This window comes from Eulemur rufifrons, chromosome 20 (assembly GCF_041146395.1).
Source record: "Eulemur rufifrons isolate Redbay chromosome 20, OSU_ERuf_1, whole genome shotgun sequence".
Taxonomy (NCBI): domain Eukaryota; kingdom Metazoa; phylum Chordata; class Mammalia; order Primates; family Lemuridae; genus Eulemur; species Eulemur rufifrons.
This window is the reverse complement of record NC_091002.1, coordinates 14,132,791-14,147,381: the sequence shown is the minus strand read 5'-3', so window position 1 is coordinate 14,147,381 and position 14,591 is coordinate 14,132,791. Positions and strand designations below refer to the sequence as shown.

Below are 14,591 nucleotides of genomic sequence, written 5' to 3'. Positions count from 1 at the left end.
GAGCGAGTAGATGGGGGAGTGTGAGCAGGTGTGCAAGTGTGTGTGCACATGCGTATGTGTGGCTCTGGGTGTGTGTTGAAGTGTGTATCTCTGTGTGTGTATCCAGACCCCAGTGAGGAAGACAAGGTTCTTTACAATTTTATAACAGCCAGTGCACAGGGCGGCCATCTGAGGCCCTGTCGAAGGTCTTTGCACGAGCCCTCAGTCCTCCTGGCAAGAGTTGTTCCAGAGCTGGTAATATTTTATCCAAGGCACGGTGTATATCAAAGAGTTGCAAATCAAACTCTGGAAGTGGAAGAAGAAAGAACACAGACAATCAGCTTTGGGGGAAATGTTTTCTTTAAAAGCTCCTGCTCCTCAGGCCTGGTTTGGGAATCTGGAGCCGTCACCGTGGCTGCTCACTGACCATGTGGGCACAGGAGGAGCTGCCCACAGAGACACGTGGGGGTGAGAGGGAGGCCAACCAGAATAGGAACGTCACCCTGGGTTCATCCCACCCAGCAAGTGCACCCAGAGCCTGCGGGACCCATGCAAGTGCACCCGGAGCCCGCAGCCTAGCAGGACCCTGGGATGAAGGGCAGGCAGGACACTGAGTGCCAACGGCATTGTCCCCTGCCCCCTACACGTACTCCCAGGCATAGGGAGAGACCTTGGTATCTACCAGCTTGCAGGGGGTGCTATCAAGGGACCAGGAAGGCCAGCCGCAGTGGCTCATGCCTATAATCCTAGCACTCTGGGAGGCCAAGGGGGGAGGATTGCTTGAGCCCAGGAGTTCAAGACTAGACTGAGCAAGAGTGAGACCTGTCTCTACTGAAAATAGAAAAAATTAGTCAGGCATGGTGGCATGCACCTATAGTCCCAGCCACTGGAGAAGCTGAGGCAGGAGGATCGCTTGAGCCCAGGAATGTGAGGTTGCTGTGAGCTATGATGACGCCATTGCACTCTAGCCCAGGTGACAGAGTGAGACCCTGTCTCAAAAAAAAAGGACCAGGAAAAACAGAAAAATACAAGAAAAAAGTTGGACGTCCTCAGAGACCTGTAGAGTGACAGCCAAGACCAGAACAAGGATCCCAAGGAGAAGCAAACACCGCTTTCACCCTGAAGGCCGGGGCTGAGTGGGAGAGGAGTCCAGAAGAGGGAGGCCTGGGTCCAGGGCTGGGCCAGCTCGGGCTGGCGAGACTGTCCAAGTAAAAAGCCTTCCTTCCTCCTCCAGGTGCCTCGGGAGGTGTCAGGCAGCCCCGGGGCTGGGACCTAGCCGGCCCCCAGCCATACAGCTGGAAGAGGTGCCAATGTCCAGGTAGTGCTTTTCAAAATGTTCCCTTTTCCCTATTAGGTCAGAAGCCCCATTCGGATGCCCCCACCACGCACCTTTTTCAGCTTCTTTCTCTGCAGGGGGCAGGAAGGATACTTTGTGTCATTCTTCTTGCATGTCGTCCGGGCAATCCTCACAGTGACCATGTACTCCACTCCTGTTGTCAGCTGCCGAGAAGCAATCGCACTGTTAGTTTGGCTCCGAGCATCCACTGGCTGGTTCTCTCCTGGAGAAGCTGGGACTGAGAGTAAAGCCCCCAGAGCCGCAGTCCTTGTCCACTTGTCTGCCAAAAATAGCTCCCTTCTCCCCTCCAGCCGGGAGGGGACACAATGGCAGTCAAGGCCGCTGCCCCCCCAACCCCATGCCTGTGTTCTGGACTGTGCTGTGGCAGCCACAGGGAACTCCTCAGCCGTCTCCTTTCTGCCCTCAGGACAAGGGAGGGAACAGCAAGCTGAGCTGCCACTGCCAGGTCTCAGCATGGGCCTCGTGAAGCAGACAGCCAGCGTCTCAGCCCTGCCCTCCCAGGCCCTCAGCCGTGTCCTCCCTGCCCGCCCTCCTCCCCCACTAACCTGAAGGACTGCAGTTGAGCTAAAAGCATGGGTTTGGGACTCAAATTGATTTAGGGCACCCTTTTCCCATTTACTGATGCTATGGCCATGAGCAAGTCACTTAGCAGCCTCCGTTTCTTTGGTTACATAATTATTTTAATAATTATAAATTATTAAATGTCTTAGCAAAGTATCCGAAACATTACTCTGAAGCAGCGAGGGAGCTAGGAGAGCAACAGAACAGAAACCAGAAGAATTGTGCTGGAAATCCGGCTTTATCCCCTGCAGACTCTGTCACCTTGGGCAAGTCCCCTCCACCTCCCTCAATCTCAGTTTCCTCATCTAGAAATGGGCAGAATAATGCCGATTTCCTCCTGGGGTGTGTGAGGATGGAGGAAGGGGGTGTGGTGGATGTGTAAGCCACAGAGAATACAGGCCAGGGCCTTTCCTGTGGGTGTGATTTTCTTCCTTCGCTCGTGACCAAGTATGGGCCTGTGAACACCGGAGAGGTTGAAGACCGGGACGTCCCGCACCCGGCAGCAGAGGAACTCAGGAACTGAGCTGGACTCCCCCAGGGAAACGTGTGCGTTAGAGAATCCTGCCCTGGTGAAGCAAGAAGCTCCTGGAAGGCCCTGCTGCTGTGCCCAAATGTCAGCAGTTGAACCAAATGAGATGGCTTGGTCCTCTCTGTGGTGGTGACAGAGGCAGAGGGTGCCCACGCTGCTCCTGGGAAGACTACACCCTTAGAAAACTTCAGGGCAGGCCGGGCATGGGGGCTCACACCCGTAATCCTAGCACTCTGGGAGGCAGAGGCAGGAGGATCGCTTGAGCTCAGGAGTTCAAGACCAGCCTAAGCAAGAGCAAGACCTGTCTCTATTAAAAATAGAAAAATTTGTACACCCTTTAGTCCCAGCTACTTAGGAGGCTGAGGCAGGGGGATGGCTTGAGCCCAGGAGTTTGAGGTTGCAATGAGCTATGATGATGCCGATGCCACTGCACTCTACCTGGGGCGACCAAGTGAGACTCGTCTCAAAAAAAAAAAAAAAAAGAAAAAGAAAAAGAAAAGAAAAGAAAAAGAAAGAAAACTTGAGGGCAGAGCAGCAGGGAAACTAGGCCTGAGGGCAACGCTGGGATCCTGGCCCGGCAGCTACTTGCAAGGCTGTGCCAAGCACAGTGACACTGACCTTCAGCACACTCTGTATGTGTGAAAAAACTAACACACAGGTCATACAGTTAAACTAACATCCCAGTATGCAGAGTATTTTCTTATTCATTATTAGACTTGATTGTTAAATATTAATAGGAATAGTCCTAAGAACAGCAAATATTTTTGTAAATGCTACTGTATGTCAGCACTTCCCTCCAATTCTGATTCACTTTGCAGGAAAGGAAGCTGAGACCTGGAGAGTCTAGATGTCACTTGACCAAGAGCCCAGGCACAGGCAGCCCACCCGTCCTGCCCCCTGCACCCCTCTGTGAGGTATGTGGACAGACACAATTATGGCTGGGTGTGGGGCTGCCTAGAGACCCATGCCAAGATCACCAAGGGGCAGGTTCGCTTTGTCCACTTATCAACTTGAATGATATCCAAAGTTTGCTCATAAACTATTCTTTAACAGTTAACTGTTAATGATAATGGGTTGACTTCACAAGACGAGCCTCCTTGGAGTCTCAGATTTATGCTTCGGAAACCGATCAAGGACAAGCCAAACGAGCGACACTGCCACCTCGCAGTAAAAGTACCTAACTGAGCCGGGACCCGCCGGACACCTCGGCCGTGATGAGGCCAGTCTCTGTGTCACAGTGACACTGCCCACCCCACCCTCCCACTTTGCTGGTTTTCCTGTCACAGCTGTCCTTCTCTCTGGTCAGAGACCTTATTCCCTAGCCAGTTGTTTTTCCCCAAATCTGGCTAATTGAACTAAGACACAGTATTGCCTCTGCCTTAACATATACAGTCAGCCCTCTGTATCCCTGGGTTCCACATCTTGAATCCAACCAACCGTGGATCAAAAATATTCAGGAAGAAAAATGGATGGTTGTGTCTGCACTGAACATGTTCATTTTGTTCTTGCTATTATTCCCTGTGAACTATTCACATAGCATTTACATGGTACCGGGTATTATAAGCAATCTAGAGATGATTCAGAGTATACAGAAGGATGTGCATAGTTTATAAAATACACACCATTTTGTATAAAGGACTGGAGCCTCTGCAGGTTTGGTATCAGGGTGGGGGTGTACCGGAACCAGTCCCCCACGGATATGGAAGGACGACTGTATAATTTACTATCTGACCTTGAGGGAAGGAGGTTGGATCAATAAAAGTGGCTCTCAAATTTTCTTCCCTCTGTCATCCTTCAATTGATATAGTTCAGAGAAATTTTATATGTAAAACAAAAGCAGAGGTGATCTGGTTGAAGTATATCCCTCACTCCCCACAAGTCCACCTCCCCCCACAAAAAATAAACCCTCTGCATAATTCCGAGTTTCTGGAGAACACAGAAAATCCAGTCTTATATTTTACAAACTTGGACATTGAAAAAATATTGTTGGCGGGGGGAGCCTACAGAGAATGTTTGCATTTTGCCAAATGGGACCTCTAGAGAAAACAAAGTCATCCTCATGTGCTGTCACTCACCCAATGTCAGAATGGAAGGTGGTTCTTCCCAGGCAAGAGCAATTGAGAACCTCAGTGGACATTTTTGCCTCTGGCTAAGAGTGATGGAGTTAGGGTGCCCTCCACTCCTTACACCAGCACTTTTGAAGCACAACTAAGGAAATTCTGGGACCTGAACAACTTTAAAATGTGCCCATTCCAAATGAAGCTGCTCCCCACTTGCAGTCACCATCGACTGGTTCTCTTGGGAATCATAAGGGAAGCCCCGTGTGTCTGAATGAGCAAGAATGGGGGGTCCTGCCAGTGCCTGGAGAAAGCAAGTTACAAACCTGTATCTGACTTCTAAGTAGCTCCTGGACTTGAAATAAGTAGGTGTCATTGCTGGCATTGTTGTAGGATTCAATGAAGAAGTTGAGTGTTGGATCCATGTTTTTCTTGCTCATGGGCTTCTCCTGGAAGCCCTCCCACCTTTGGAAGTGACCCAGCTTGGCCACCAGGACCAGGGCAACCAGCACCACCAGGAGGTTCCTCCAGCATCCGACGCCCATCTCTGCAGCCTCAGAAGCCACCTGTCCAGCTGCAGGTGGTGCCAGACAGCAGCTCGCTCACTTGTCCACGGCAACCCTTGTCAACGCAGGCTTTCCTGGGAGACGGCTTGCCTGCAATTTAGACAGAGACTGAGACCCGAACCCTGTCCTTCGAAACCCTGACTGAAGACCAGCCAGGGAAGTATCCCTGCGGGGCTGCCCAGCCCACTCTTTAGTCAGTTCGTTTTCCACCCATTCATGACACGCATTCAGTTCTTTGGTGATCCGGGCAAGCGGAACTTCTAAACACCTGCCAAGGTGTGCTAGACCCTCTTCCTGTCCTCACCCCTAGCAGGGAAGGAAGCCCCCAGAACAGACCCATACAGTGCTCTGCAGTAAGAGCTGTGTCATGGACAGAGGGATTCCCTTTATGGGAAGGAGGAGAAGGAAACCTTTGAACTGAAATATAAGGACTCTGTAACTTGGAACAAGGGACAGTACATTCTACTTACCTACCTTGGGATCCAACTATCTTACCAAACCATCAGATGTTCCCTGTGCTTCCTCTAGAGACAGGTTCTCCTTACTCACCAGCTACCTACTCACCACTGATCCTGCCTGCTGGATCCCACTGTACCTGCAGGCCCTGCACTAGCTTTTGCTATCTTGTTGTCATCCCAGTGGAGCTTTGTGATGTAATCCCCCAGCCTCCCTACGGGGGAGGGAGAAGCTGTGGGCCTTATACAAAAATTTATCCTACAGACCCCTGAAGGTTAGGTGTCCTCTGCACACAGAAGCCCATACAAACGCCCTATTTTTAAAACATTTGTTAAGGTGAGATCCTAACTGGGATCCTACCAGAAAAAGAACATTAATCAGAAAATCAATGAAATGTAAATAAAACCTGTAGATTAGTTAATAGTATTGTACAGATGTTAACTTGCTAAGTTTTCACCATTGTATTGTGATGTTAACATTTGGGGAAGTGGGAAGGGTATATGAAGGGCAGATGAGAACACCTTTTGCTATCTTTGCAACCTTTTTGTAAGTCTGAAATTATTTCAAAATAAAGGTTAAAATGTCCAAAACCAAATATATAAAACATTGGTCTGTGAGAAGTATCATGCTATGGTAGGGGCAGTGCAAGCCTTAGAAACCAACTGTCCTGGGTTGAAGTCCTTTGCTGGTAACTCTGGGAGAGTTACTTAATCTCCCGAAGTCTCAGTTTCTTCATCTATAATATGAGAATGGAGAAAAATACTCATCATGAATTGTGGTAGAGACTAAACAGACGTAGGCAAAGAACCTGCTCCCTAGTCAGGCATCGGTGGGTGCTCACGAACATCTTCCTGATTCTTCCATGACTCTGACCCCACATGTTTAATTGAGGCCATGGTCTGTTGGTCCCCTCCTGCCCCAGAACTCAGGCCATGCTCCATCATGACAACCCTGCTAGGACTCAACACAACATCCTCCCCTGACCTCAGAACCTGCCTTGTTGGGACTTGTCCAGCTAGTGGAGGTGGCATCTATTGAATTCCTGGACTCTGAGATGCAAAGCGTCCCTGTAGAAGAGATAAATAAGCATTCTGAGTAATATGTGAGATTGCTCAGACCTGGACAATCTCAGCCTGCCCTGGAAATCTGGCATACGCTCATCAGACGAAGGACCTTAGAGAAGAAAACTGTTTGGTGTGCCATATTAGAAACCCATGAACATGGGGCAAAAAGCATTAAAAAACTTCTGCTTAAGAAATATGGGAGTTGGGCTGGGTGCGGTGGCTCACGCCTGTAATCCTAGCGCTCTGGGAGGCCAAGGCGGGTGGATCGCTCAAGGTCAGGAGTTCGAGACCAGCCTGAGCAAGAGCAAGATCCCGTCTCTTCTAAAAAAAATAGAAAACAATTAGCTGGACAACTAAAAATATATAGAAAAAATTAGCCGGGCATGGTGGCACATGCCTGTAGTCCCAGCTACTTGGGAGGCTGAGGCAGGATTGCTTGAGCCCAGGAGTTTGAGGTTGCTGTGAGCTAGGCTGATGCCACAGCATTCTAGCCAGGGTGAGAGAGCGGGACTCTGCCTCAAAAAAAAAAAAAAAAAAAAAGAAAAGAAAAGAAATATGGGAGTTGGTTATGTCCATGAAAAGGAAAGTGTTACTGTTAATGTCCGGGGAAGAAAAGGAAAACACAGACCTGGGTACCCCACAGAAGGAGATAAGAAGGGGCGTGCCAGGCCCCTCTGGCAGGAGAACTCCCGTCTCCACCTCGGCTGGGCAATGGTGGAGGCAGAGATGGAGTTTGCTGCCACGAGCCAAAGAACGCCACCAGCCTTCCTATCTCCTTACATGGACATAGAATGGGAGAAAACAGGATTCCAGTAAGGTCCCCAGCATAAAGGGAAAACAGAGGACTTGGTAAAAACCACGGAATAAAGAAGAAATCGCTTGTCTGGTGATAGCCACGGAATAAGGGGAAATAGGGAGCAATGTGATGTCCATAAAATAAGGGGAGAATAAAGGGCTCTGTCGTGCCTGCAGAATATGAGGAATATTGGACATGTCCATGTAATATGGTGAAAATAAGAGGCCTGGCTACAAATTAAGAGGAAAATATTGAGCCTGGGGAAACCCATGCAAAGGAGAAAATATTAAGCCTGATTTTTTTCATGCAATGAGGAGAAAATAGGGTGCCTGGTCATGTCCATGGAACAAGGACAAAATAGAGGACCTGTTTATTTTCATGTAACAATAGGAAAACAGGGTTCCTGATTACGGCCATGAAGTAAGAGAAGCCTCCTGGCCTGATTATGTCCATGAGAGGAAACGTGGAGACTGGCCATGCTCATGGAATAAAAAGAACCCAGGGGTCTTAATGGCCATGAGATTAAAAAGCAGTTGAGGGGCTGGCTAGGTCTCTGGAAAAGGGGGAAATAGGTCCTGTTCATGTCACAAAAATAGGGGAAAATAGTTGCCTCTTCGTGTCCACAGAATATGGGGAAAGTGAGGCTTGGGTGTGAATGTGGGATAAGGGACCCTAGTCAGGCCCATGGGAAGAAGGAAGGGGTCCCTGACTGTGTCCACGTGACAAGGTGACTGCAGGGGCCCCAGACATGCCCATGCGTCACGAGAAGAACCCTAGTTATGTACATGAAAGAGGGAGAATAAGGGACCTAACTGGGCACATACAGGAAGAGGAAAATATTAAGACTGATAATGTCCATGGAAAAACTATGAGGTCTGATTGTTTCCATGGAATAATGGGAAGGAGAAGCCCTAGATGTCTAGAAATAAGAAGAAAACTGGGACCCGACAAATAATGGAATATCAACAACAACAACAAAAATGAAAGCTCTGGTCATGTCTAGTACTAAAGGAGAAACAGGGTACTCTGGTCATGTTCATGGAATAAGAGGGAAAATGGGAGTCTGGTTAAGTCCATGGAATGAAGACGAAACGGGGCCCTGATCATGTCCATTTAATAGGGGGAAACAGGGAGCTGGTCATGTCCATGGACTAGGGCAAAGTAAGGCCTCTGGACAGTTCCATGAAAAGGGGAAAATAGGGAACCTGGTTATGTCCATGAAATAACAAAAATAAACACCCTGGATAAATCCATGGCCTTGGTTATGTCTACAGAATAAGGGGAAAGGGAGGACCTATTTGTTGCCTGGTTACTGCCAAGGAATACGAGGCAAGTAGGGGCCTGAGTATTCCCATGGAATAACGGTAAATTAGGATTCCTGGGTATGTTCCCAGAAAACATGACGAATAGGAGCCCTGTTTTCGTTGATGAAAGAAGAGGGAAGTAAGAGCCCCGGTTATATCTTGGAATAATAGGAAATATGAGGTCTGCGTATGTCCATGGAATACGGATGACCAGGAAGGACTGCAAAGGGGCATGTGAAAGCTTTAGGTGATGGATAGTTCATTGCGTAGACTGTAGCGATGATTCCATGGGTGCATACATGTGTCAAAACTCACCAAATTGTGCATTTTAAATATGTGCAACTTATTGTACGTCAATGTATTTCAATAAAGCAGTTTGGATGGATGCATTAATGGATGGATGGGAGGATGGGTGGATGGGTGAGTGGATGATCTAAACACAGTGCTTCCTATGGAATAGATGCTCCGCCGGAGGTCTCCTGCCCCCACTGCGCCCCTTTTCATGGCTGCTGCCTGGAGCACTGAAGGAGAAAGGGCTGCCCTTGGCCAAAGCCCCATAGGTGCAAGACTGAGAGCAATGAGGCCTGCGCCAAAGCCCCTCCCACCTGCATGTGCCCTGGCCACCTTATCATCTGCTGCCACCTAGAGGAAGAGAGACAGCCTCTTTGGGAGTTGTCTCATAAGAAAGAGGAAGTCTTTCCCAAGAGCCTTGCAAACCTGGCCTCCTGTCTCGTGAGCTGGGAACAGGCCACTGCTGGACCAGTTATGGTGGCAAGTGGATGGGACTCATCTTAAGTCACCCTGGGGCTGGGTGCTGTGTGGGTGACATGGTGTGGGTCCTGGGGGCCCTCTATGAGCTACACAACTTCCTGGTTTTGACTGCAGACAACCAGACTTGGGATTTATCAGGCCAGCCCCCAGAAGAAAATAAGCAGGAACTACAAGCAAAGGGATGAAGTGTGTTGTCACTGCAGGCAGTAAGGCTCTGCTTGTGTGGCCTGAGGAGCCTGCAGACAAGGGAGTTTCCTGGCTGTAGCTTTTACTCACTCACTCCCTGGTAAACACGGCATCCGCGCTGGGAGAAGGGTCACAGTGGGACACTGTCTTCAAGAACGTACATCTGGTATCTAGAATCTGCTCCTCACTCTGGAGGAACAAATAAGCCCTTATAAACAACACAGCTGATCTCAGTTGGTTTCTTCTCTCCACTCTCCTTTTTTTTAATGTAGCATGATAAGCTCTTTTTTGTCCCCTAAATAATTTGGTTCTAGGCTGGCTGCTGGCCTGGATATAACCCGGCCAGGAAGCAAATCTATCTGAGATGCTCCCTGCTGCCGGGAGCCCCTCAGAAATGGCCCAAGCAGGAGCGGTCGGCAGTCTGTGTGACTGCTCGAGGACTCTCCCAGGCACGGCTGCCGGAAGCAGCGCCCACTCCCCCCTCCGGGTGTGGGCAGAAGGACAGGGCTGACCTTGGCTGGAAATGCCCTCTGGTGCCAGGAGCAGGCCAGCAGCAGGCGCTCAGAATGTCAGCAACGACAAGGTGGTGCTACAGATGGCTGCGAACTGGCATTGCTCCAAAGAGCCTCAGTGTACAGTTTCTCTTTTCAGACTGAGAAATCTGAGCAATCACAAGGCTCTGAAAGTCAGAGCGTGTCACAGAGGCTGTGCATTCTCTCTGTGTGCGTAAGACTTCCACCTGGGGATGTGCGATGGACAAGGACACCATCTTCCCGGCAGGTCATCTTCCTGGTGGAGGGGCATGTTGGCAAGTTGTCCTCCTATCCGGCCTTTGGGATCCTTTCTGCAGATGTTTTACACAATGCAATATTGATTTGCCAGCTCCTAACCAGACACGGCATTTAAATAGACATCGGATCCCATTTTGAAAGCAAATAAAACGCAGGCAGGTTCTGCAGGCTGTGGCACTCCTGCTCCTGCTTTCTCCTGCTATCTTCCTGTTTTTCTGTGAGAAGATGATCGTCCCCCTGAAGCAATGAGCAACAAAAAGCTGAAAAGGGTGAAGGGTTTGCTAAAATCTTTAAGTCTTCAAGTCCTTTGCCCATTTCTCTATCTGGTGGTTTGTCTTCCATTGATTTGTAGGATTTCTTTACCCTTAATAAAGTCTTTTTTGAGTATATGTGTTGCAACATCTTTTTCTGGTTGTGGCTTGTCTTTTCATTTTATTTATGGCACGTTGGTGTAAAAAATCATAACCTTAATGGAGACAATGTATTGATTTTTCTCTCTTCTGGCTTGCATTTTTGATGTCTCATTTAGGAAATTAAGGTCATAAAGCTACTTTCCTGTATTTTCTTCTGAAATTTTTAACGTTTTGCATGTCCATAATCCATCTAGATTTTTGTGCACGGTATGTTTGTTAATGTTTTGTTCAGAATTTTTGTATCTATGTTCGAGAGTGAAACTGACCTATGATTGTTCTTTCTCATATTGTTCTTTTCTATAACCTTGTGTCTCAAGGTTATACTGGCCTCACACAATGAAGTGCAGAGCACATCAGACAGGGGCTCCGCAGTCAACACAGGCACACTCAAAACAGGAGAGTTCACAATGGCTTATTTATAGGGTTATATATGATGGTGCAGGTGCCTGGGAACCACAGGGGACAGGGCAATCTTCTGCAGCTCTTGGCGGCCATGCTAGCTGTCCTGAGCCTGAAGGATGAGGAGAACAATCTAGAAGGAGTCAGGGACCATCAGCTTGGCCTCCTTGTGGAGGGAACAGGGGAGTGAGCTCTCACACACCTTCTGTCTTCCACTCCATGCCTGGGCACCTTTTTGGCCAAACACAATCAGAATTTATAGGGCACAGGAACCCCACTGATGGAGTCTATACTGGCCAGCGTCCTGGGGCAGAGAGCAGCACGAAGAAGGTGTATTTGTCAGGGTTTTCCAGAGAAACAGAACATACAGGAAATATATATACACACACATTCATATATATGTATTCATATATATATGTATAAAGACATTTATTATAAGGGATTGGCTCACACAATTATGGAGGCTGAGAAATCCACAATCTGCCATCTGCAAGCTGGAGACCCAGGAAAGCCAGTGGTGTAGTTGGAAGTCCTGAGAGCCGGAGAACTAATGGAGCAGATTTCTGCTCTGAGTCTGAGTCTGAAGGCCTAATTACCAGGAGTGCTGAGGGAAGGGGAAGATTGATGTCACGGTTCAGAGAGCCAGGCAGAGTTAATTCAACCGTCTTTCACCTTTCTGTTCGATTGAGGGCCTCCGCGGGTTGGACTGGGTGGGTGCTGCCCACCCACATTAGGAAGGGCCATCTGCTTTACTCAGTCCACTGACTGAAACGCTAACCTTTTCCAGAAACACACTCACAGATCCACTGAAAAATAATGTCTAGCTAGATATCTGGGCATCCCGTGGCCCAGACAAGTTGACACATAAAATTAACCATCTAAGAAAGGCAGTGAGTGGGACTGAGAGGCAAACAGAAATTATCCAGCACAAAAATGTCTCCCTGTCTTAATTCTCTGCAAGAGTTGCTAGTTTTTACCATTTCATCCATTTCTTTAGGGATTGGGAAAGGGAGATTCTATGATCTGGCTTTATTTCATTTTCCTTATCCAGATAACCTTCCCAATGTGCAGTGGATTCTCATATTCACAGTAGTTATCTTCTATGAAGTTTCTGCAAACACAGAATTAATGAATGCTGAACCATTGTGCCAAGGAAAAACACAAGGTATGGTTCCTGCGAGTCTCTGGTTACAACATTTTTGTCAATTGATCAAGACATAACCTCATTTTATGTGTGTTTCTGTTCAAAGGTACCTTCTTCAATATATATTGTTGCTTCATTACCCTCAAACCTGTGGCTCACAGCACTATAACGCATGTCTGAATGAAGTTTATCTGACACACACTTGCTCCATCAGGCACATGGCAGCCTTCTATATTTGGAGGCCATTTTAAAAGCAAGCTCACCAACAAAAAAAAGCACAAAAATGCAAAAACGTGGCACTAAACAGGCTGAAAAAAGGACACTTAACAGTGTGAGAGCTGGACCAAGAAGGCAGAGTGTCACTGTGTTAACCTCAGTGGGTAACATATGTGTCTGACCACTCACGCATTTCTTTGCCACTCAGGGAGTGTACATGAATGACCATGAAAGCATCACAAGTATTGATTTTAGGCTTACAAGTAAATTTTAGCAAGGCGATAAATTTGCGAACGTGGAATCCATGAATAACAAGGATTGACTGGATTTTCAAAGCCAGTTACTGCCATGCAGAGTAGGTTGTAAAGACTCAGTTCCTCCCGACTGATGAGGAGAAGAAGCTGGCACCATCCCCTAAGCAGGCCTGGGCCGTGTGGTCCAGTTATGGGAAAACTCACTTCTCAGGACAGACCTGAATATCTCCAAAGGAGCTAAATTTGAAGCAACTCATATGCCACAGTGGGAAAAGGTTACGTAAAATATGATTCATTCAATTATCGGCCATTAACAATCAATTATAAAGACTTATAGCAACACGGAAAACATGTTTCATAAACAAAAAATACAAACTATAAACATACATCCTAATAATATCTACATGTTTGTAAGTTTGATGGATAAAGATTAGATAGGAACACACACACACATATATGTGTATATATATAAAAAACATGAAAACAGTCTCATTGGATAGGTAGAATTATGAATGAATATCTTTTTTCCTAAAATTTCTCTTAACATTAAATAATAGTATGAAGGGAATTCAAAGGGTATGTGGGAAATAAACCATTTTTTCCTTTAAGTAATTGTATTTGCAGCTCAGAACCATAACTTTGAGAAGAATTTTTCTAAGCATAGATGAGAAAGGTCTTAGAATATATCATATAAATAAAAGTTATCATCTTTGTTTTATGCTCATTTGCCATATTTAAAAGCATCAAGTTAATTTCAAAACTTGTAAGTAGACTTTCACATCAACTAATGAAAAAAATAACATTAAATAATGACAATAATATGCATTTTCTCATAAGCATTTATATTAACTTAATTTACCACTTTTTGTTTCCCTTAACAGATATTTGTGTATATTTACCTTTCCTAATTTTTTGGTTTAAATTTTATAGAGTAATTTTTTAAGAAAACATTAAATAACATTAACAAAGCTACATTTGAGAAAATTTGTAACAATTTTGACACAATGTGAAATGTCACCCCCTCCACACACACAAACACACACACATATAAACTAATGTTTAAAAACTTATTAAAAATTAATAAAAGATACTTATCTAATTGTCCCTCTGAAATTTGTCATTCAAATGCTCTTGGATTTTCCAAGTGCATGAGGAAATGAAAAGAACCACTGTAAATAGAACAATTTAATTCTGCCCTTAAAGTTGCACAACCTCATCCACAGAGATGGAGGACATTTATTTTCGTTAATGCATCCCTTGAATGATTTGGGATGAAGAGGCTGCTGGCATGGAGTCCTTTCTTCCCTGCCTGCTGACGCAGGGCACACTGCTCTCACTCAGAGCCACTTGTACTATTGCAGGTAGGACCAAGGCTGAGCTGTCATTGGAGCAGGCAGCTGAAGACATGGGCTGGGCCCCTCGGGGCAGCAGGGCCACATGAGGTGAGGGCTGCTGTCTCAGCCTGGGCGCTCCAGCTTTGCAACTTTGTCAATGCAACCAGAGCGGACCGAGGTGAGGACTGACTCCCTAACTTAACTGGTGTGGTTTTAAAATGTCTGCAAATCCTTGCAGACCCCTCCCATCAAGAGATGGCATCTAATTCCCCTTCCCCTCAATGTATATAAGGCTTCTCAATTTGCTTCAGTGAAGCAGAATGTCCCATAACTTTCGATATAGATCTTTGCCTGGTGCGCTCTCCCCATGAACACGTACAGATAACCTCACCTTTTCTCCATATGGGTCCTTTT

The 14,591-nt window shown here is 46.8% G+C and overlaps 1 protein-coding gene across 1 annotated transcript; it reads right to left on the bottom strand.

The window, feature by feature from the left end:
• Positions 1–201: 201 nt before the first annotated feature.
• On the bottom strand, positions 202–5,028 carry CSTL1 (cystatin like 1). The gene is made up of 3 exons (XM_069495735.1): positions 4,810–5,028; positions 1,369–1,479; positions 202–285 (listed from the first exon to the last, which is right to left on the bottom strand). Exons 1-3 carry the CDS (start codon positions 5,026–5,028, stop codon positions 202–204), a joined length of 414 nt encoding a protein of 137 aa, XP_069351836.1.
• Positions 5,029–14,591: the final 9,563 nt, after the last annotated feature.

Bases quoted from the DNA above. Each gene is read 5' to 3' on its own strand.
- CSTL1 (XM_069495735.1), bottom strand. From the start codon at position 5,028: ATGGGCGTCGGATGCTGGAGGAACCTCCTGGTGGTGCTGGTTGCCCTG. The intron at 1,480-4,809 runs GTTTGTAACTTG...GCTTCTCGGCAG, and splicing joins TACTTAGAAGTCAGATACAG to CTGACAACAGGAGTGGAGTA. The intron at 286-1,368 runs GTGCGTGGTGGG...TTCCACTTCCAG, and splicing joins AGAGAAAGAAGCTGAAAAAG to AGTTTGATTTGCAACTCTTT.